This window comes from Myodes glareolus, chromosome 15 (genome assembly GCF_982192425.1).
Source record: "Myodes glareolus chromosome 15, mMyoGla1.1, whole genome shotgun sequence".
NCBI lineage: Eukaryota > Metazoa > Chordata > Mammalia > Rodentia > Cricetidae > Myodes > Myodes glareolus.
The window spans coordinates 33,916,808-33,931,462 of NC_142040.1; the positions used below are offsets into that span (position 1 = coordinate 33,916,808).

At 36.1% G+C, this 14,655-nt stretch overlaps 1 protein-coding gene across 7 annotated transcripts in view; it reads right to left on the bottom strand.

The window, feature by feature from the left end:
- Positions 1 to 14,655, bottom strand: part of Ipo11 (importin 11) — a 172,799-nt gene that overhangs the window by 108,528 nt on the left and 49,616 nt on the right. For all 7 annotated transcript variants that reach the window (XM_085676742.2, XM_087896878.1, XM_048442968.3 and 4 more), the window contains 7 exons: positions 12,161 to 12,251; positions 9,005 to 9,052; positions 7,785 to 7,890; positions 3,845 to 3,971; positions 2,906 to 2,939; positions 2,342 to 2,382; positions 1,883 to 1,999 (listed from right to left, as the gene is read on the bottom strand). In XM_085676742.2, coding sequence (XP_085532868.2) covers positions 1,883 to 1,999; positions 2,342 to 2,382; positions 2,906 to 2,939; positions 3,845 to 3,971; positions 7,785 to 7,890; positions 9,005 to 9,052; positions 12,161 to 12,251 — 564 coding nt within the window. The remainder of the gene's footprint in view (positions 1 to 1,882; positions 2,000 to 2,341; positions 2,383 to 2,905; positions 2,940 to 3,844; positions 3,972 to 7,784; positions 7,891 to 9,004; positions 9,053 to 12,160; positions 12,252 to 14,655) is intronic.

The following is a 14,655-nucleotide window of genomic DNA, read 5'->3' on the forward strand; positions in this document are numbered from 1 at the left end:
TAAATGTACAAATCTTGCTTTTATAATCAACATTTTAGCAAATAATTTACTGCAAATGTATAACACTTTAAAGCATATTAAGACATTTGTAATAATTTCATATCATGATATCCTCTAAACTGGCTGAGGTAAAATTATAATTCCATTTTGTACATGACACAAGTTTAAATATCTTACTCAAGCTGAACACCAAGGACAGAGACTTAACAGTTTTAAAAACACCTTCATGTAAACATATATATAAGCAAACTAAATGTTCAAAATTCATCACCAAATGAAATACTATAATGCTTGTAATAAAATCCCAAAGTGCTAAGAAATACTACATTAAATCAGTGCCAAGATTTGCTCTAAATAATTAATAGTGACGCAAACCTGCCTTTGCAATTAAGCACCGTTTAATTTGAAGACTAGTACTACCATCAAAATGTATGAACTTTTATCTGTGCACCATGGCACATACCTGTTATCCCAACAACTGAGAGAGAGGCAGGAAAATCAGGTATTCAAAGTTATTCTTGGCTATACTGAGGACAGACTAGGTTACATGAGTCACTGCCTCAAGAAACTACAATAAAGTATAAACTTTTGATAGTTACTCATTTTAAGTTCCACCAAAGAAGTCTGTAAGCATAAAATGAGAAGTACAAGCAGAGCACTTGGAATAGAAGAGTGGCATATGATTAGCACTCAATAATTAGTAGCTATTCTCATCAATAGCTCTGGGAATATTGCTCAATATCTGAATTCACCAATAAGTAGATCCAAGAGTAGTCTCAGTCTATGAAAGCCAAAACCAACTATCCCAGAAATATTTCTCTGCTTTTCAAAAATATATAAAGTGGCTTTTGTTTATTCTGTGTTTAACTCTGTGAAGCTGTGATTCTTTGCCTGTCTAAAACACCTGATAGTCTAACAAAGAGCTGAACAGCCAACAATGAGGCAGGAGCAAGGACAGGCGAGGCTGGCAGGCAGAGAGTGTAAATAGAAGGAGAGCCGAAGACGAGAAGAGCAAGGGAACAAAGAAAGGAGAACATCGGGGCCAGCCACCCAGCCACAGAGGAAGAAGGAAAGAAAGACATATAGAAGTAAGAAAGATAAAAGTCCACAGGGAAAACATAGTCAGGATAATTTAAGAAGAGCTGACAAGAAACAAGGCAAGCTAAGGCCGGGCATTCATAACTAACAATAAGACTGTGTGTGTGATTTATTTGGGAGCTGAGTAGAGGGCCCCTCAAAAAGCCAAAAAAGTAAAACATAACACAACAGAAACCCTGCCTGTATACAAGGTGCAAGAAGAGAACCTACTGCCCAGAGCTGTCCTCTCACCTCTGTGCCATGCATGTGCACATATACACACATATAACAAATCTTTAGAAGAATCTATGGACATATTAAAGGAAAAAAAAACAGTAAAAACAAATTCCTAACAAAACTTGTATTTGCTAAAATACATACTGCTGAGACATTAAACACTCTGAACTTGAAGATTACCAAGCACAGACTAGATCTTTAAAACTTAAAAAATTTTTACTTTCTCAATATTCCACACCATAGATATAATGCTAATATTTAAATATTCTTGAGTCTTTCATTTTTGGTTGTTAGAGACAGGGTCTTGCTATCACTTGAATGCCTAATCATCCCCTGCCTCAGCCTCCCAGTTACTGGGTTAACAAGCACTAGTCAACACAACTAGCTTTTCTTAGTCACTTTTAATAAATTCAAATATAACTGTCAATTTTGAAAAACACATAAATAAAAAGACCATCTACATGTTATAAGCACTGTAAGAATACTTTGTATTTTCCACAATATAAAGCAAAGATATTAAATTCTATATATATTTTCACCTGACACTTGTTTTTGTTTCACAAATTACCTGTACATTGACTCTTTCAATCACACAGGAGAGGACGTGCAAAACGTGCATTTTTGTATCACACTCAGTAACCTGCTGCAGCAGCTGAAAAAGCAGTGTGAACATGGTCTCCAAATACTGCAGTAGAAGACAGAACAGAGGTTCTGAAATGGAGAATTCACCATATACAAATATACAAATACAAACACAAATAAACATAAATATGTCAAAGCAATAAGAAAAATATAAAACTTTATCAATACTTAAGCTGCCAGTATGTAAGACTATTTTTTTCCTTATTACTGCTGAAGTATACGTCAAAGCAAGCTCATGCTTACACTCACACACTCTCACAATAAATAAATAAAGGTATGTTTTAAAAATATTAAAAATACATATAAATTCAGTTATAAAAGCAATATATATACTCCCAAGACATAAGTAGAAATTGATACAAAACCTTGAAACCAATATTCTTACCGGTAAAAATTGATCTGTTCTAAATTCAAAATCATCAACAGGTAAATAGAGTTAAGGAATACTGAAAATGCATAAAATTTATCAAGATAAAAATACATCTACAGCAAATTATTGAAATAACAAATATATGTTTATAATATGTACATTTTGGGGAAAATACATTTTAACTATTCTACCAAGAAATTTCACAAAGTAATCAATTTTAAAATGTTAAACTTAAGGCTTAGTGTGGTAATGCAGACCTAAATCCCAACACTAGGAGGACCAGAAGTTGAAGGTTAGTCTTGACTGTGTAGAGTTTCAGGTCAGGCTGGACACTCTAATTCAAAACAACAACAACAAAAAAGCTGAACTTCTTTACAATTAAGTCCTTCAGAAAGTTTTTTTCAAGTTTCACTTTTTTTTAAATTAAAACCACTGTGAGGCTGGAGAGACGGCTCAGTGGCTAAGAGCTCCGGCTGCTCTTCCAGGGTCCTGAGCTCAATTCACAGCAGCCACATGGTGCCCTCTTCTGATGTGCATAATAAATAAATAAATCTTTTAAAAAAATTTTTTGAAGGATATTTAACTTCAAAGTTGTTGCTGTTTCAATTCGAACCTAAAAAAAAATCAAAGTACAATAAGAGTTTTTAATTATTCTCAGAACTACTGAAAATCATTAGTACTAGATGACAGAAAATTCTCCCAAACCACTTTCCTGTTTCTGTTTATATCCAATCACAGGACATATGCCGTGCAGAACTGAAAGGATTACAAACCTGAGTTTGTAACAGGTGACAAAAGGAACAAGTATCATCATTTCTGCCCTTCCCAGCTTTTCTATAATTGCTTAAGAAGCCTTTATGGCAGGAGGCATTTCCAAGAAGAGAAGAATTTGCCATTAGGTGAATAGAGAGCATGAGATGAAGGAAAATAGCATGCAGAAGATGCCAGGGAAAAAAGAGAACAGAGCGGCATGAAAAGAAGGAACCTGGCAAGCTGGAAGTCACACAAGTAAAGGGGGAAGGAGGGAGGAGGGAGAAAGGAGGGGCAGACAGAGGCAGGAAGAAGGAGGAGTTCAAGCTTCCACCTTTAACCTAACCTCAGTGACAGCAAAGATTCCAAACTCCCAAACGACCTGAGCTTTTCTAAACCCACAGACAAGCTTTAGACTCTGAGACTCATATTCAATCCATAGAGTATGTTATCTGAGAGCACATAAGAGCAACATCTTATTATTCTGACTTTATCAGCCAAGCTGGAACCAGTTGACATAACTTTAGTTTCCAGACCAAGTAACATGACTAAATTCTACCTTCTAGTCTTTAAAATAGTATCTAAAACCTTTATTTCCTGGCTAAGGACCCATTCCCTTCCTAAGTGCTACACTTTCCTATCCCTGTAATAGAAACTAGCGTATTCTCTAGAACCATGGTTTTTTCCTCTAGAGCCATTTTGAAGAAAGAACTCTGACACTGTAGAGGTTCTGGGGTCTAGAGATGATGATTCATCAGGTTGACATACCACTAAATCCTGATCTTGAAGTAAATTACAGATTGCTTCATACAGCATGGGTCTCAAGTCAGACTTGAATTTCACAGAAATCCACTGACCAATGAGCCAAATTACCCTGCGTCGCAATGGTTTATACCTAGGTGGAAGAGAAAAAAAAAAATCAGTGAAATATTTAGTATTTAAAGAGGTCTACTTTACTTAAAGTAAATTCCATTTAAATCTAAACTGTAGTAAAAAAAATGTAATTTGCATTTACATAAAAATCAACTTCTAAATATCAACACAAAAGAAACAGTAATGTCCTGATCTAAGGAAATACAAGCTCTTAGATACAAGTACGGTGTTTCCTGACACTTCTATACTGATGAACTGTAATAGTCAGTAATCCCAGTGTCCAGGAAAGGGAGACAGGGAATGCAAGGACTGCCTGAGTGAGGAGGTGGCACTAGAGTGACAACCTTTGGTAAAGTGTTTGTCTCACATGAAGAAGATCCTCAGTGGATCCACAGTATCACATGTAAAAGCAATTTGAACCACAGATAGGTATATAAATTTCTCTTCCTCAAGCAACTACAAACAATGCTAACACCATAAATCCTGTAGCTGGCAGCTCTCTGTATCTCACAGCTCTCTTTACTAAAATAATAATAATAGCCTATATCCATATTTCTATTTCCATCAATCAATCTCGTAAATATTTTCATTCATTGTAAAAAAAGGCCTTTATGTTTATCTAAATAATATCTGCATAAGCTTGCTGATTCTGAAAGAGGTATGCAATTATCAAACATGACTCAGAATAAATATGGGGACTTAAATCATTAAAATTGCAGAGAATTAGCAGTAACAATAATTTATTTCTGATAGTTTTAACTAAAGTGATGTTTCTTAAGATTTTTCTTAGAGAAAAAGAAAAATGACAAATTCAAAATATTTCTGTCTTAGAATTCCATTAAAAAATATCTTCTTCACATAAACCTTTAGTGACAAAATTGTATTTATTTCTGGGTAAAAACAAAACAAACTGATGAGTATACAGTTATTTCAGAAGATCACAATCTTAAAAGATAATTGAGCGAACAGAAAAAAATGGTCACTAAAGTTTCAACAAATGTATGTAAACATTCCTTAACTCTAAATTATACAGCCGAGCAATAGAATTAAAGCACAGTAAATGGAACGGATTTGAGAGAACCTTTAAGATAAATATCACTTAAATGAAAAGTGAAGAAATGCCATTTCCAGGGGTAGGAGTTGTTTAAATAGTCACAGAATCAAAAATAATAAGGCGTGTAGTGTGAAGTAACAAAACTATCAGCTTTTAGGCTGAAACCACAGAGATTTCCATGTTTAGGTCTACTCTAAATAAAGAAAATAAGGGTGGGAAGGGGAAAAAAATTAAGAAAGAAAATAAAACTCAGAAATTCCAAGGGGACAGTCCTATCCAGCCAGCTTAGGCTTACAGCAGCCAGGTCCCGAAGAACTGTCCCTAAACTGGCGGCAGCAGCACAGGCTACAAGAGCACTGTCCTATGTGTAATGTTGACTAGACCAGGACTTGCACGTGACAACAACCTATCAGTGAGTCAAACAAATGTATGTTAACTCTGAGAAACATTGATCCAGATTACCTAACAGAAAATAAAAAGCAAGTCAAATATTTTTGATTTATCCAAACATACTCAAAATATTAACATTTTAATATATACTCAGCATATTTTACATAGTTCTGTATATAAATTTAAATGAACTGAAACTAATTTCCTCAGCAACAATAAGCACATTTCAAAGTGTTCAGCAGCATCAGAGGGGAAGTACTGTATGAAACAGTGAGATCTTAAATCAAATGGCTTCCCTGGTGTAAGGATACAGGGACACACAATTCTCTCTAGCGTATGTTTTTACTCCTTCAAAGGCTCTCGAGCTTCCTGTGGGCACTGTCAGAGGCTATTTCACACACAACAGCCTCCAGAGGACAAGCTATAAATTACTACTTAACTGGCCAAATTTCTTTTAAAGTATCTTCAGGTTTATAACTTTGCTAGTGTTTGTGGGGAGAAGCTTAAGATCAGGTTTCATTATGCTGTTCAGGGTGGGGGGGGTGGGGGAGGCTCAACTTCAATATGTTGTTTTGTTGACCTCAACTTTACTATGCAATGCCAGTTGGCTTCAAGCACAAGGTCTTGCTTTGGCTTCTTGAGAAGCTAGGATCCAGGGTTCTAATTCAATGACTCTAAAAATTTATAAAATAATCTATATAGAGATGGTCTTCAATTCTAGTCAACAAATGTTTACTAATCTAAGGCTATGAACTATGTTGACTATAAAACACTAGATAACAGTTTAGCTGATTCTTCACACACACACCCTAAAAAAACCTCTTGTAATACTCTTTAGTTTCTGATTTTATTATATTTTAAGGGATTTTAACTGTGTGTCTGGACACATATGCACATGCACATGACAGGTAAAATGGACGGTATGGAGAGTTTGTGTATGTGAGTTCATTGTTCACAGAGGCCGTGAGACAGAATTAGATTCCCTGAAGGTGGAGTCAGAGGCCTGTGTGAGCCATTTGGATATAGATGCCAAGAACTGTGAGTCCTCTGCCAGAGCAGCAAGTGCTCTTAAACACAGTTTTCTCCCCAATTCTCTACTTTCTAATTTTAAACAAAGAAATGACTTATAAAGACCACAAAAAAACCTTTTCTTTTACATTTGATCTATTACAGATTAAAATACACAACGCAAAGCGAAAGAAATGGGCAAAAGTGCTACTAACTGCCATATGGATCTGCTAATAATAAATTAAACACCTTTATAGGAATGTCAAGTACATTCAAATTCTGTATATGCAAGGCATCTCCATCTCCTCTACTTTCTCTCAAAGACCAACTGTATTACTGTGTCCCCACAACACTCACTCTTCGTGGCTATCACTTCAGTTGGGCTACTTTCGACCTTAGACCTCGCTGCAGCCAACAGTCTTATTTTGTGCACAGCTTTTTCCAGAAACTCAGAGAACTTTCATCTGCTTTCACCTCTACATAAAGTTCTATTTCTTATGTCCTACAAATATTTCTTTTTTTTTTTTCTGTAGCCGCCCCCCCCCCCACAGGGTTTCTCTGTATAGCTTTGGAGCCTGTCCTAGAAATAGCTCCTGTAGACCAACTGGTCTTGAACTCACAAAGATTCGCCTGCCTCTGCCTCCAGAGTGCTGGGATTAAAGACATGCACAAGTAACGCCAGGATCTACAAACTATTTCACACTGTATCAAATACTTCTTTTAGGATTTACACTTAAGATAAAGTAACATAAAAGGTAAATCTTTTGCTTATATTTGTTATAATATTTGTAGGTCTTATTTTTTTTTCTGTGTGCCAAATACAAGTAAAATCAAACCTTAGAACACGAATAATAAAATCCCAGAGACAGTTATTGGGGTTCAACCTGAAGACCAGAAAAGCAAAGCCACTGGCTCTTACCTCTACCTCAGACCAAAAATAGGCAAGATCCTGTTTCCACAAATCTTGGAGACTACACATTCCAGTGAGTTCCTGTCTCCTCCCCCTTATATTTCTCTCTCCGCCTAGCCATATCACTCCTATCTCCATCTTCCTACTGCTGGGATTAAAGCCATATGATTCCCAATGCTGGGATTGTCTTTCTGTGAGCTCTGCTTCTTTTAGACAAATTCAATCTTGTGTAGTCCATGATGGTCTTGAACTCACAGAGATGTCTCGTCTGCCTCTGTCTCCTGAGTCCTGAGATTAAAAGTGTGTGCTACTACTCCCTGGCTTGTATGGCTAACTAGTATGGCTGTTTTCCCTCTGATCTTCAGGCAAGCTTTATTTATTTAAAACACTATATATTTATTTGAAACAATGTATTACTATAATACTTGTTTTTTATTTCAAAAATCAAGAAAGTAAAATAGGTGTTTACTTGCCTATTATGAGAAACTTGCAATTCTGGAAGAAGTTGGTTTTTAAACCACTGATCAAAATCAACACTGTCAAACAGCTCAAAAGCAGCTAATCCCACAGCATTATACACTGTGAAAAGAAAAGAAAGAAATTAAAGATTTTAGATAATTGGTCTTAAATAAAAATCTGAACCTACGTAGAAACATGAAATATATTAAGGATATATATTTTATATATATACAATAAGGATATGGGTAGTGTAGGAGGTTCTTCTGTCTATGTGTTGCTTTCATTGGTTGAATAAAGAAACTGCCTTGGTCTTTTGATAGGGCAGAACTTAGATAGGCAAGGAAGACAGAATAGAATGCTGGGAAGAAGGGCAGAGTAGAAGACACCATGAATCTCCTGCCTGAGACGGACGGAGGTTAGAATCTTGCCAGTAAGCCACACTCACGTGGTGATGCACAGATTTAATAGAAATGGGTTAATCAAGATGTGAGAGTTAGCCAATAAGAGGCTAGAGCTAATGAGCCAGGCAGTGATTTAATTAATACAATTTCTGTGTGATTATTTCAGGGGTTAAGCTAGCTAGGCGGCCGGGACGAAAAGCAGGCCCGCTCCTCCTGTAACAAATGGATATTTTATACATACAATATGAACATTGAGATTACTAAAAATATTTTAGAGACATTGCTTAAATTATTTTATTCCAGGTTTTTCCCACTCGTTAGTATTTTCAAACAGAAAACTAAATCCACTGTAACATGAGTCAAATTTCAAATATTATAAAATAATATATGATTCTAAATGGAAGTTGTATTTTATTATCTGGCCCTGGTTTATTTTTCCCTGGCTCATCTTGCACAACAACCCCTTAACTGCTTGTTACTGTCCAGTTAAAGCACTGAGCAGTCAGATGTACAACTCTACCTATACTAGCTCATCTTACCTTCAGTCATCCTAATGCTGCAGCCCTCCTGGGACCCTCCTCTGGTACCCTCACCTTACAATCTGCTGTGACAGTTCTTTATCCATAACTCCCTTGTTTTTCACATATGCTTTAGCATTAATCATTTCATACAATGGCAGAATTAACTGTATACTTAGTTATCCCCTTCAACTGACAATTCTTACATGTTAGCTATTTTTACATCCCAATTCTCACAGCACAAAATCTACCACAAAACAGATCCTCTATGTACTGGACAAATACACCTTTCTAGATCACTTAAGTCCAACATACCAGCATCTTTAATTAACAGTGCATTCATATCTTCTACATTGGTTGGACCTGAAAAAATAAGAAAGAAATTATCAGTAAAAATTTAAAAAACCCTAATTTAAACTTTTAAATTAATTTTAATTCATAAAAATTATATATGAACAAATAAGTTTAATATATCTATACACTGGATGTATGATGTTTTAATCAAGTTAAGCATATCTGTGAAACACTTATCACAGCCTTATTGTAAAAACATTCAAAGCCTGTCTTTCTAAGTTTCTGAAATATAAACAAATTATTATTCGATAATTCCTTTACTGTACAACAGCACATGAGAACTTAGCCACCTATCAAGTTTTCTCCCCCAATCCCACTCCAACTTCTCTCCAGCCTCTGAAGTCACCATTCTTCTCTCAACTTATGAGACCAATATTCACCTATTTCATGCGAGTAAGACATGAAGTATTTGTCTACTGAGGCAAAACTTACTTTTAAAAAACAGTATTTTAAATTTGTATTTTAAATATATGATTCATAGACATTAATTATGTATAAAAATATTATAATTCATGCAAAAAATGTAGAGTAATTAAACCAAACTAGTTAAAACCCCATCACCTCAAATACTTACCCTACCACCTCAAATAATTAATGTTTTTTTTTCCTCAAGACAGAATTTCTCTGTTCTAGAACACACTTGGTAGACCAGGCTGTCCTCAAACTCACAGAGATCCACCTGTCTCTGCCTCCCGAGTGCCATTACCAACCAGCTTAATGTTTGTTTTTCTTAAAATTGGCATCTGATATTTCCTCCTGCTATCTTTTGCCACCATTTATAAAACAGCCTTAAGTTATCCCAACTGATGTTCTGTGCTCTGACCATTGTCTCACTTCCCCTCTAGTAACCTTTCTCAACACTGTCTATTCTTGACTTTTATGAACTTGATTATTTTATATTTATGTGTAGGTGAAAACATGTGAAATAGTACACTAGCATAGTATTTTCCAAGTCCATTCATGTTGCCATAAATGATAGATTCCATCTTTACTAATGCTAAGTAGTAGTCCACTGTATATACATCTCATAGAAATGACTGTCACTATGAAATTTAAAGACTTTAGAATGAGGTGTTGGCAGATCGTGAAGTACTAATCATGAAGGATGACCCCACAGTTGGAAAACACAATTAACCTAAATGTATCTTCTTAAAAAAGAATGTAGTACATTTTTCAGAGTACTTTGTTACTGGTAAGTATGAATTGTTAAGCTTAACGTTCCAATAAGTTAGAGTAAGTACACCCAAAATAAGCAAACTGATACAGAACCAGAAAGAAAACTCAACTGGGAAGTCACTGAAAATCTTAATAGCAGAGAGTAACCAAGGAGAATGTGTCACAAAGAGTTAGGGTTTCTGTTGCTATGATAAAACACCAAGTCAAAAGTGACTTGGGAGAAGTGAAAAATTATTTCACCTTATAACTCACAAGTCACAATCCATCACTGAGGGTAATCAGGGTTGGAAATGAAAGCAGGAATCTGGAGGCAGGAACTGAACCAGAGACCACAGAGAAGTGCTGCTCACTACCTTGTACATCACGACTTTCTCAGCCTGTTTACTTACAGTACCCAGGACCAGTAGCCCAGGAGTGGCACTGTCCACAGTAAGCTAGGTTCTCCCACATCAATCATCAGTCAAGAAAATGTACCACACACTTGCGCACAGGTCAGTCTGGTGGGGGCATTCTCTCAATTGAGGTTCCCTCTTTCTAAATGACTCTAGCTTATGTCAAACAGACATAAAACTAGCCAACACATCTGGCTTTTCCTAAAGTGGTTAAGGGGCTGAAGAGATGGCTCAGAGGTTAAGAGCATTGCCTGCTCTTCCAAAGGTCCTGAGTTCAATTCCCAGCAACCACATGGTGGCTCACAACCATCTGTAATGGGGTCTGGTGCCCTCTTCTGGCCTGCAGGTATACACACAGACAGAATATTGTATACATAACAAATAAATATTTTTTAAAGCTGATAATAGACTAAAAAGTCTGCAAAAGCAAAACAGAGTAACAGAGGAGGTATAAACATAATCAAGTTTAGTAATCTCTAACTGTCCATAAAGTACCACATGAAAATAAACAAAGCTCAAATTACTTCTAACGATTACTACAATAAATGGGCTTTTCCCTTTGGCATATAATTTAAAGAAACAAACTCTAATAGGATTCAGAGAGAACAAGAAAAGTTAAGAATCTCCTCTCCAAGAGATCCTCATGTTCAGGTTTCTTTACTGTTCCACCTACTCAGGTCTTGTCCCTACTAACTGGGTAATCTACTCTCCATCTGCCTTCTAGGCATTTTTGCAGCGTCTACCAGTATGTTCTTCTCCTGGATATACTCCTATATTCCTCCGTCCATTAAGCAAAAAGCCTTGCCTGGCTTATCTGAGGGGTCTTCAACTCCTCCTGTTTTTGAAGCCTTTTCTCTCTGAAGGTTTTTCTAATCTAAAAATACTCCAAAAGTGCATGCCAGTCTCCAACCACTGTATATGAATTAACAACTTAGAAGTTTAGGAGCACTTTTGAAAACTTTCTTGTTCCCAGCAAATCAATTAATTGCTTAAGGCAATCAATCAACAAATAATAATGAAGTACGCCAAGTACTGAGGTAAAGAATGAACAAAGCCAGTGTGACCACAGTATCCGGAAGCTTCAGTCTAACCAAAGTTACTTAGCAAATAACTACTACAATAATCAAATAATCAAAGTTTGTTTTGTCATCTGACAGTCTAAGCAAAGTAACTTAGTGTATAAAGTACTTGTGTATAAAATACAATAATCAAACATCCAAAATTTGCTTTATTATCTTTTAAATCTAGCTCCTTTCAATCTAACTGCTATAACTCTAAGGCTAACAAACTATTTGAGTCTTTCTAACTACTTTCTACAACACGCTCTAGAGAAATTTCCCACACCTGTCATTTGGTGCTATTTGTTTACAGCAGCAAGATGTATCCTATTCAAAACTGTAATTCCAGGCTGACTTTTGCAGGAAAGAACACACTCAGTCTTTCTCAAATTCGTATTCAGTGTATGACCAGGACACAGAGCAGTGAACGCAGAAAACATTTAGGCTATCTTGACTCAATGTTAAATGGCAAACCATTACAAAGAGCTTACCTTGAAGAGTTTGCATCATTTCTAGTAGTACTGGAGTAAGAGTCTGATTATATTCATGGAATATATCTATAAATAATACTTCAGTGCAAGGCTAGAGAGGGAGAAAAAAAGAACAGATTCCTAGTTTTTAAAAAATGTCATATTATATTGGCTATTGCAATAAAGTAAGGGACACTCATTCTTTAATTTCTAAAACAAATGTTTCCAACTGTTGATTTATTAAGAAACAAAACTATAGGGGCTGGGGCTTGGTGCTTGAACAGATTCCGAGTAAGACATACATGAAGTCCTAGCTTCTATCCCTAGCACCATTTCTAAAAAAATAAAACAAATAAATGCAAGATAAAGCCAATGAACAGGAAACTTCTTTCATTGCTTCAACCACTTGGTGTTATAGATACAAAATTTGTCTGTCTTTGGTTGGTTTTGTTTTTCAAGGCTGGGTTTCCTGTGTAGCCCTGGCTGTCCTGAAACTCCTGTAGATCTATAGACCAGGCTGGCCTCAAACTCAGAGATCTGCCTGTCTCTCTTCTCGGTGCCAGGAGTAAAGGCATGTGACACTAACAACCAGCTCCAAGTATCTTTAATTCACTGTACTTTAAAAATCATTCTACAGCCATATTCACTTATATGCAAGCAAAATGACTGAGTATCTAGGACAGAGTTAATATATTTAATAATGTGTTTTCATTGACATAGTCACCCACTGTAGTTCATAAATTCAATTTACCATGAAAAACAGCATTTCTTTTAAGAAATACAAATAGTAACAGAAACTATTAAACTACATAAATAATGCTTTGTTTAGATTCTTTTTGTTTAAATATTTATTTTATATGTATGGGTTTTTGCCTGCATGTTTGTAAGTGAACCACATGTATGTCTGGTGCCCAAGGAGCCAGAAGGCAATGGATCCCCGGAACTGGAGTTAAGGATGGTTGTGAGTTATCATGGAGGTATTAGAAACTGAACTCAGGCCTCTTCAATAGGGACAAGTGCTCCTAATCACTGACTCAGTTCTCCAGACATACCTGGACTCTTAAAAGTACTGAGGCATGGGCTGGAGACATAGCTCAGTGATTAATGGCACTTGTTGCAGACCCAGGTTCAGTTCCCAGCACCCAACAAACTATAATGCCAGTTCCTGGGCATTCAATGCCCATAAAACTACTGGACAGAAAACATACACACATAGTCACATTGTAAATACAAGCAAAACACTCATATACATAAAATAAAATAAATAAATCTTTTAGAAATAAAAAATAAAATAAAAAGCCAGGTAGTGGTGGCGCATGCCATTAATCCCAGCACTCCAGAGGCAGAGGCAGGTGGATGTCTGTTGAGCTTTAGTTCAGAATGGTCTACAGAATGAGTTTCAGGACAGGTTCCAAAGCTACAAAGAAACATCTCAAAAAAAAAATTCAAAATTAATAAATGAATTGCTAACTAAATAAAGCCTTAAGTAAATAAATAAACAGCAGAAACAACAACAAAGAAGCACTGAGTCATGGGGCTGAAGAGATGGCTCAGCAGTTAAGAGCACTACCTGCTCTTCCAGAGGTCCTAAGTTCAATTCCCAGCATCCACATGGTGGCTCACAACCACCTGTAATGACATCTGGTGCCCTCTTCTGGTGTGCAAGAGAACAGTATATGCATAATAAGTAAATTGTTTAAAAATAAAAGAAGAGGGGGCATTGACTGTACTTCCAGAGGACTCAGGTCTGATTCCCAACAACCAATACAGATAATACCCTCTGTAACACAAGTTCCAGAGGATCTAGTATCATCTGCTGGCCTCATTAGGTACCAGATACACATGAGGTACACGGAATATATGGAGGCAAAACGTGCAGATACATTTTTTAAATTGATTAAAAAGTCATTCATGACAAGTAGGTCACAACTGTCTATTTATCCAACCACATGGGACCAACATCTACTTCTGCACTCATGGGCACTACACTGATGTGCACAAACCTACACACAGTCACATACACTTATACATTCATATAATTTAAAATAAAAATAAAATCTTGCCAAGCATGTCAGCACTTAAAAAGCAGAGGCAGGCAGCTCTCTGAACTAAGTCAGCCTAGTCTAGATGGTGAATTCCAGTCCTGCCAGGATTATATAGTGAGACTTAGTCTCTAAATAAAAGAATAAAATATTTAAAGTAGAAACAAAAAAAAAATCAAAACCAGTCTTGTATGTGGTGGCACATATCTTTAATACTAGTACCTGGGAGGCAGAAAGAGGGATATCTCTTTGAGTTCAAGGTTAGTCTGGTCTACATTGTGAAACCCCATCCTCCCGAAAAAACACAACATGGAAAAAATTAGTAAGCTATGTAAAAATAATTAACAAAGAACAGCTTAATATGCATTTTTACAAATATTTGCCTTACTAATAAATGTGTTTTAAAAGCATCCAATAATAAAAGCAATAGGCTGAGCTCTGAGAATCACACTAAGTAAGCGGTAAGGGTAATAT